We start from the raw sequence: 9,440 nt of genomic DNA on the forward strand, positions 1-9,440 counted from the left end.
GCTTTGTGCCCCAAGCCCTGCTGCAGCTGTCCTGAAAGAGGCCCAACACCACGTGCATTTGATTGCTGGGTGGGCAGGGGACGAAGACCAGCCCAGGACAGGTTGCACGTGATGTCGAGCCGCTCCTGGGCCAGCTAAAGCAAGGCTTGGGGCAGAAAGCCTAGCCTGCAGTGGCAGCCGCTTCCACTGGGCACAGATGGCAGGGCTTATGCCCCCTGGGGCCTCCACGACGGTGTACACAGTGGCGGGAGTCCTGTTCTCCCCCGGATGAGTTGCCTGAGCCTGATCCTCTGACCACCCATCCGGCTGGGGCCCCCTTCACCAGCTTGTTCCTGCACTCTGGCCCCCACCTCTTCCCTTCCCCCACCGACCGACCTGCTGGGCTATGGGGGTGAGGCACGTGCATATGCAAGCATGCTCAGTCCTCCCAGCCCAGGATCGATTGCAAGAGGCTCTGGGATCCACCAGTTGATCCTGATCAACCAGTTGGTGACCACTGCTGTAAAGTTTGCATGTGATGCACACAGGACTGTATTTTGACTGGGCCACACATGAACAAAGCCTGGAAATACAGCAGTAAAACCATTCCATGGCTGCCCCTATTAAGCACAGTGTAGAGAGATATTGAGAGAAACTGATGATGGAGATGGTGGGGCACTGCTGCATTCCTGGGTTTGGTGCATGTGAGCAAGGACTAACCAGAAAGGATGCCCCCAACAGTGTCGACAGACCTTTGGTGGAAGTGAGAGCAGACCTCTCATGGAGAATACACACATTTTAATGATCAAGGAAATATATTTCTCAGTGACAGTAATGAGGAAATGCCCTCTGTGGGCCACCAAAGCATAACATGCTTTTTGGTACCAGAGTTTGTACTAGTGATACTCTAAATCTTAGTATCAATAATAGGTCTGGCTCTGCCCAGGTCCTTATCTCTTATAGCTGGAGTAGATACCAAGGTGAGAATTAACAGCGGATTTTATGCATCACAGTATACTCCTCTCCCTCCCTTGACACTGTGGGAAGGTGGAAGAATTCTCCCCAAGGCTTTACTGCACCTATCTCTATTAAAGTACACAGAGTGATGTTTTGACTTTCTTCCCAAGTGTCCTTACCCATGCTCAAGTTCAGCATCAAAGAACAGATGAATTTTGGTGCTGATGCCAGCACTAGGTTTCTCCTCAACCTTGGTGTCTCCAAGGTGGTCTTAAGTGCTCCCAATGTACTTTAGGAAGCACTAGATAATGTTGGGTTATCCATTAACAGGATTCCTGGATTGTCCTGGAAGATGGAACTTCAGTCTCATATTTTGTGAATCACAAGATATAGATAAAGGATAAGCATATCAAGCATCTGCTCTGAATGTGCAATTCCTCCAAACAGAATAGACATCTGTCTCTCCTTTAAGAGAACAGATCCATCCTGCGAGAGACCAGGCCTGAAGACTTCAAATCAACCACAATATCACAGAAGAATGCTGAGTGTGTGCACACAATGCATAGGTGGACCTGGATAGCATCACCAATAAATCCATTGGTGTAGGGTCTTGGCAATTAAAATCTTCTCACGTAAGTGGCTCTGACAATTTGCAGGTTTTGAATTTTAGCCTGAGCTAAAAAAATAGAGGATACTTCCATCTTGCTGTTTGGCGTGGTAAAAAGAAATTGAGGGAATGGCAGAGCAGGCAAGACTTTAAGCCATCATATGGAAGAACAAAGAGGAAAAGTTTTCATGAAGCCTTAAAATGGACTTTACTAGTCAAAATATATAGTATTACATGATTAAAGTACACATGTACCTACAATAAGATCCACACCAAGCACCCGAAACTGCAGCACTGGTTAAAATGAACTGTACAGGTATAATTATTCCCTTGCCTAAGGCACCAAGGCAGCACAAAGGCGCACATCAAATAAAGAAGTATTTTTTAAAAGCTATATTTTAGGCTTTTACAGCAGCATAGTCACTACTAAATTACTCCACCCCCTCTAGAATCTTGCCTCAAATTAGTGCCTACTGCCAAATGCTTCAGAAAAAGATCCCTAATTTGTGCAAGCTATAGTAGTAGGTTGGAAGTCTTTCCTGAAGAGAGTTGGTTCCTAAAAGCTGAAAATTAAACACCATTTTGGAACAAGCCTAATTTTACAAGTAACTGAATTCATGCATGTGTTAGACTTGACTTACCTCTAACTGGATATCCAGGCCCTCCACTGGGGTAGTGAGCGAGCTGAGGTTTGGCAGCACATGCTCACAGAAGTAAGTAACAAATCTTGTGGAATGAACATTTTTCTATAAAATTTAATGAAGACAATGAGATTACCACACAGCTCTGATCTACAGGGATTTTTCTACTTTAGCTGCCCGAGTAGAGATCTTCTGCCTACTCTATCTGGTTTTTATACTTAGTCGCTCCTCACTCCTTTCTACCTCCAAATTAAGAGCCTCTTCCAGTTAGCTAAAATTCAGTGCAAAGACAATGAATTTAAAATACTTCATGAGTACATTTTCTTCCAATCTATAATTGTTTCTTTTTATAGCAAATGGGCTTTAAAATGTTACAATTTGCTTTGCAGTGAACATTAATTAATGCTTAAATTTTGTCACAAGGTACTATCAGACACTCAGCCTCTTCCTACTACAGGAAGTGTTTTTTAATGATCTTAACCTTCACCAAGTGAAGCAGAGGGCAAGCAAAAGATCCAAACTCAGCTGTGTCAGCTGGGAATGGACAGTGCAAGGTCAGGGATAAGGTATCAGGCACAGCTTATAGAATACCTGAAAGATATGCACTATTTCTGTCTGCAGAGTAGTTTGGAATCTTGTAACAATCTCCAATTAATAAAAAGTATCCAAGGACTTTTATTAGAGGTTATCCCTGTTGCCTGCCCTGTGCCAGTGTTAAGATGCTATGAGAAATAGGCTAAAATTCAGGTGAAGTACCTCTCTGCAGAAGTGGTACTCTGTGTATCCATGGACAGGCAATTCATTCTACTGTTAATAATTTATGTGAATTTTTTAGCAGTAGAAAAAATGGCTCAGGAGTTTGAGTGTACATGCATTCCAACCCCGTGGCTAGAGAGCTACATAGCAGAGCTTTCTAGTCAGAGGGCACTAGAGGGCTGCTCCTTGGGTCACCCTTTCCCTTATGGGAACCCACTGATTGATAGTCTGCCCCCTTCTCCTGCCAGGGAAGGGGACAACAGAAAGCCACAGGCAATAGGCTGTCAACAGACAACCCTGGTAGACTGCACCAACCGAGTGATGAGGGAAGTAGCAGGGCTGGAGGGAAACAGACTTTGCCCCATTCACTGTGTTCAACCCTGAGGAGTGCAGGGAGCAGGAGGCAGCTGTCTCAGGCTGGAGCCCTCCCAGAGTCGAGGAAGGTTTCTGTTGCAGAAGAATGCATCTGACTTCCTGCCAATCAGCTGAATCTGGGGTGGGTGGAGGGCAGAAGGATTGTCCAAGGACAAGTCCCTACAGGGCTCCTTGATAGTGCTTGCTCCTGCACAGGCTTTCAGGGAGGCAGTGCTCTCCCTCCCTCCCTTCTCTTTGAATACTGGATGACCACAACATCCAGGAGTACCGGGAGGGATGACACCTTCTAGGTGAGAAATAATTTACCCTTCCTGCAGAAGAGCCAGTTATATTCCACAAGAATTCCCTTGAATGGCTGTATGCTCTTTTTGCTGGGAGAAAAGCTTTTCTCCAGGCACAAACATAAAGCCTGTCCATGAAAACTGTCTCAGCTATGTCATTTGGCCAGCCTTGTCTATGCCTTTAAGTATTGCCTTGAATGACTTTCCCTTGCAAGGCCAGCAAAAGGTGACAATGTTCTGCTGAACATGTTTCAGAAGCTGCTCAGGTCCTTCTGTGCTACAAATACCCCTAGATACCAATCTAGACTGTCAAGTCTCTTGGATGTAAGAACATATGAAAAAACAGGCAACAGTGATGGAAACCATCAACATTTGATGATTGTTCATTTTACGGATGGGAGTATTTGGAAAGATCAAGTAACTCAATGAAGTTCACAAAGGAAGGCACAGCAAAGCTATATACACAACTAAGTCCTAGTCTAGTGCATCAACTAGATTCACTAAAATGTTTAAAGTATTATTGTTTTTTCTGATTCCAAATAAAACATTTCTAAAAGACTACCTATGACATTTTAATGATGTCAGGACACTGACGGAAACTTTGTGATGACACAATCAACAGAAAAGAAAGCAATGCATACCGAGAAGAGTGGTACTGCTTGCCGAGTGCACTGCAAAAGTCTGTCCACACAATCTGGATCAGATGGATTAAATGTTTGCTCTAGGTCAGCCTGCTCAGCCACCAGTTCCACCAGTTGCTGCCTTCCACTTACTGTCTGTAAGCTTTTTAAGCCAGATAGTATCTTCATGAACAGAACAAATTCCTCACCAGTCACATCTTCCAGAACCTTAAGATAAAAACAAAAAACAGAACAAAGCTTTCCACTGGGGCCATTTGTAATACGCATTCCCTATTTCAGTTTAGCGGGCAAACAGTGTAACTATTGAAACATTCAGTTTCAGCTTCCTGCACAAAACACCCCCACTGATAAAGGCAGAGGGTGCAATACCGTCTGTATACTCTTTCTGGGTTAAAATAAATACAGGGTTTCAGTGTGACAAATGGCATTGAGACTAAGGGCTTATTTTACTTGACCAGTAATTTTTTTAATCAAGTATTCTTAACTTACTTACTGCATGGAACTTTTAAGCAAAATCTGGAAACATTACCATTGTAAAAAGTTGATTTAACAAAATCCACTTCAGAAACAAGTTGTGACACTCACTTTCTTTGATTCAGTTAATATGAACTCCTCTACTTCCTTTGTTAGCACTTCCTCAGGCAGGGTTTTGAGTTTTGTAGAAAGGAACTTGATGGCTCGTTCTCTCACAATATCCTCTCCCTGAAGAATCTGACTAAATAAGCCTCCCAATGTCCCTGAAACAGAAACACAGCTCAGTTAATGTAAACTATCCCACAATGTTGTATAAAACAAATTTTGTTTCATAAATTTTCTTTTCAGAGAAAAGCTCCTAAAAAAAAAAAATTCTAAAATTTATTTTAACATTACTATTTAAAAAAAAAAGTCAGCATACAGCTGTATAGCTATTATTTTGGAAAAGGATAATGCTTTCAATATGTTTGCCTAGAACATAACACTTTTTGGGTGCTATTGTGAAACAAAAGTGTAACAGATGTGTAGTTATATATGTACCAAAGAGCTTAAATGCATCTTCAACATGAAAGAGCAAGATGTGACATCTACTGCCCTACAGCAGATCCAAGTTAAATTCACGTACCTACCAGGGATTGGAAGGCACTTGGATTTTCAGGGCTGAAAGTGACATGTACATGCATCTGTAGGCACCCCAGTTAAAACAATAAACATGTTATTTTGTCCTTTACCTTTAGCATCCATCTTAAATATACTCAGCAGAGCATTGTTCACCAAGTTGAATTCTGCAGAATCATCTGGGGGGAGAAAAAAATACAGTCATGCCCATCTCTGAAGAGCTCAAATGCAGAAAGGAACGAACAACTAAAAGGAAAACACTTTAGTTTCAAGAGGAGCATTTTGTTTTATACTTAATAAAAACAAACAAACAAACAACAAATCATTACTGGCATTAAATCTTTAAATTGTGTATTTGCCAAACAAACAGAAAACTGTCATGATAGTCAAAAACAAAATAAAGCTTTAAAATCAATAAACTTTTAAAAAAAGGAAATATTTAATATTTCACTTTAAGTGACTAAACCAATAATAACCAAAGTAAAAACAACTGATAAATCAATGTAAAACCAATTACAGATTTATTTTAGAACTTTGAAATCTTCCACTCTCAGACATGAAGGGCATTTTGTGCCTGAAAGCTTGTCTAAATCTCCTCCAACTATACAGTTGGTTCAATAAAAGGTCTTGTTAAAGAAGCCTTACTGCTTGCTTATTTTCTAGACCATCACGGCAACAACACTCCATTTTATACTACATTCATTTTAATTTGTATCAAAAGAGAATTTTATTAAAATCATTATTAAAATAGAAGTATTTTTGAGATGCATTTCTAATTTACTGTGCATTTAAACATTAATTCAGAGTATTCAGTAAACAATCAGCACAACAGTACATATAAAACTGAATTAAGTTTAATATTTTAAATTATTGTGTACTGACAATTTTGCAAATGCCTTCAGGATTAATGAAATAATAATTAAAGGTCATGCTCAGGAACACTTGATTTTCGAGGGACTCTGGACACTAGTATGTGAAACTTCATTGTCTCCTGATGTGGGGGGAAGAAAAAAAAAAAAAACCACAACAAAAAATGCTTCCAGTCAAGATAGGCAAAAAATACCTAAAGAACCATAAATCATTTTGCATTAAGTTAGGACAGTTGGCCTCTTCCTAGCCAAAGCAGGGGTTAGCATATTCTGCCAATATGACAAGCAAATATTGGGAGAAAAGAATTAGAGCAAAAGTAGGACAGAAAGGCAACGGTGGCTAATTGTTCTGAAAACTGAACAGCTTAGTTAAAAAATAACTGCTTTATAACTAGCCACAATATACATGCTCTCTCAGAAGTGCAGGCTAAAAAGAAACAGACAGGTAAATTACTATATAGTGTACCTGACTGAAGAAGTTGGGTCAGTATGTCTGCTACCCTTGGAAGATTATCTCCAGTGGCAAACTGAGGCAGTTCCTTTATTGCTTGGCGTCGGATCTGTCAAAAAGAAATACTGTCACCATCTGAAGAAAGCAGGCAAAATGTTCTCATGCTATTACAGCAGATTCAGGTTGTGACTCTAAGTGCAGAAGAAAAAACAAAGTAGCAGCTCCTCAGAAGGAAAACATTCATATTTAATTATTTTGTGCTTCTAGATCCATATCCTAAAAACTTTGCCCCAATTTTTAGTTAGACAACTGGAGCCAGAACTGCTTAAGACTTCTGAGGGTCAGTACCTTAATTTCTTGGGGCTTCATGTTTCCCATGTGTAAATAAAAACACTATTTCTTTACCTCCCAAATGTTAGGCTTCACGCCCATAAAGTGCTTTGTCATAAAAAATATATTATGTATGTGCAATAAATATTTACTTTGGTCTCTGGCTAGAGAACCTCCCCTTTTATTAAAAAGAATGAGCAAAAAGACAATGAGGAAGATTTATGTGGTGAGAGAAGAGGACAAATGAAATGAACAAGCTTCAGGTTTGATGCTAACATAAGCATTTTCAGTGTTGCAAGTGACATTTATCTGCCTAGTTATAGGCATCTATATCATACAAAGTGACCAGAACCACTTGGATTAAATAAAAAAAGCACTTAAGTGAATCTGATTACATTATATAACAGAAAGGAGTTTTGAAATATCTAAATATTAAAAAAAGCATTTTTGAAAGAAAATTTATATACATAAAGGGCTATTAAGAAAACAGAGCATCAATGACTTGTAGCAACTTGCTACAAACTGTCTACCGCTTGTCCTTACAGAAACATCTTCATCCTCACAGAGGTCCAGCTGGGCATTGATAGCTGAATCTGCCAGCTCAGGGAAATGCTTGAAGAATTTAGGAATAAACTGAGCTGCTAGTCGCTTCTCCTTGGCTCCTCCCTTCACACCATCCAAGATCACTTGGTAAGCATCTTTATGCTGGAAGAGAAGACAGCAGAGAGCATGTTGGGTTTTTTCTCTGGTACAAAAAAAGAAGACATTTTACCTTCAGCTGCTTTCTATCCATCAATAGAGCAGCATCCTATTTGTAAAAAAATATTAATAATCTAGTTAGTCATCAGCAACAAAATACTATAAACTATTGACTATTAAAGAAAAAGCAACATTCAAAACTTTGTTTTGCATTTTGGACAATGATGACTGACATTAAAGCATCCTAATTCTATTGACTTGGGTAAAAGAATATTATAACCAACATGAGCAATAAATCACCTTCAACTGAATAATGCTAACCACTTATTTTACAACTGAATCCCACAGACACATCTACATGAACAGACCCTGACACACATGCGATGCACCAGGTTGACAGGGTTGCGTATTATTGCAAGACCAGGATTAACATCAAGGAAGTTGCGGAGGGAAGCGAGGACAGAATTTGTACCGACAAGGTGAAATGAAAACCAAACTAACTGGTTTCTCTCAGAAATTTGACATTCAGTTGCTGATCCTCTCTCGCCCAGGTGTCGCTTTAAGCATATTCATTTAAAAAGTCAAATTCTACTCCCACGTTCATCCTCAGCTCCCTAAGAACAGCTGCCAACTGGAGCTAGGTGAAGGCTCCCTCCGATTCCTAATTCACCACCTGAGAAGAGTATTTCTAAGATGCATACTCCTTATTCACCACCTGAGAAGAGTATTTCTAAGATGCATACTCCTTGCTTGAACGTTATGCGATCCCCATGCACTTTAAAATAAATTGCTTTGGAGGCCTTCTCACTCACTAGTAACCCCCCCCCCCCGGACGCTTCTTGCACCCTGTCAGCTTGGACCAGCATCGTTTTTGCTCCTATGTTAACTTGGATCAGTGGCTCTCGACCTTCTGAGACCACCTGAAAGCGCCACCTCTTGGTTTTCGCTCTTGTGCGGCTTACGGGGAAAATAACTGACCGGCTGTTCCCTCTGGGGCAACGACCTGGGACAGACCCCTGACACAAAGCCCCTGGGGGCCACTTCGGCGCCCACCCCCCGGGGGTTTCTCGGGCTGGTGGCGCGGGAGCTGAGCCCCGGCCCGGGCTCTGCGGGAGGCCTCCGCCAGCTGGCTCCGTCCCCGGGCCCCGACGCCTGGAAGGAGCTGCGCGGGGAGGCCCCCCCGGCCCGACAAAGGCCGCCCTACGGGGCAGGGCAGGACCGCTAAGGCCGGGGCCGCAACGGAGAGCGTGGCCTGCGGGCCGCGGCCGGGCCCCACCTGGCCGGCGGTCTCGGTGGCGTCGGCGAGGATCCCATAGTTGCGGTAGAGCTCCTCCACGGTGGGCATGGTGCGGGGAGGGCGGCGCCGGGAGCCTGGAACGGGACCCAGGCCGCTGCCGCTGCTCGGGCCTCTGTTCGCACTACGCCGTCGAGCAGGCAGAGAGCGTCCGCGCCGCCACAGCGCTCCCTGCCGGCGCGGCGGCCTCCTCCGCTCTGCCCTGCAACCGCGGGGAAGCGATGGCCGTTCTGCCAAATGGCGCATGCGCGGGAGAGGAGGGAACCCGGCGTGGCTGTCTTCTCCCACTACCTCCGCCGCTGCAGGGAAGGTAAAGGCGTGTTTTTCCTCCTTTCACCCGCCACGGCGGGGAGGATCAGTTTGACAGCGAATGCACAAGAGTGTCTCCCTCCTTTTTTTTTTCTTTTTTGTTTTTGGGGGAATTTTTGTTTTGGGAAAGATGTTTGTTTTTGGGGGGGGGGGGGGTTT

The 9,440-nt window shown here is 42.9% G+C and overlaps 1 protein-coding gene across 1 annotated transcript in view; it reads right to left on the reverse strand.

The window, feature by feature from the left end:
- Nucleotides 1-9,121, reverse strand: part of API5 (apoptosis inhibitor 5) — a 28,061-nt gene extending 18,940 nt beyond the window's left edge. Inside the window, exons 1-7 of the mRNA XM_019519368.1 lie at nucleotides 8,955-9,121; nucleotides 7,523-7,684; nucleotides 6,665-6,758; nucleotides 5,443-5,508; nucleotides 4,823-4,974; nucleotides 4,238-4,444; nucleotides 2,185-2,289 (exon numbers count right to left, since the gene is read on the reverse strand). Of these exons, the coding sequence (XP_019374913.1) occupies nucleotides 2,185-2,289; nucleotides 4,238-4,444; nucleotides 4,823-4,974; nucleotides 5,443-5,508; nucleotides 6,665-6,758; nucleotides 7,523-7,684; nucleotides 8,955-9,023 (855 nt within the window). The 5' untranslated portion in view covers nucleotides 9,024-9,121. The remainder of the gene's footprint in view (nucleotides 1-2,184; nucleotides 2,290-4,237; nucleotides 4,445-4,822; nucleotides 4,975-5,442; nucleotides 5,509-6,664; nucleotides 6,759-7,522; nucleotides 7,685-8,954) is intronic.
- Between the last annotated feature and the right edge of the window lie 319 nt (nucleotides 9,122-9,440).

This window comes from Gavialis gangeticus, unplaced genomic scaffold, assembly GCF_001723915.1.
Source record: "Gavialis gangeticus isolate Ggan-Ray unplaced genomic scaffold, GavGan_comp1, whole genome shotgun sequence".
NCBI classification, from domain to species: domain Eukaryota; kingdom Metazoa; phylum Chordata; order Crocodylia; family Gavialidae; genus Gavialis; species Gavialis gangeticus.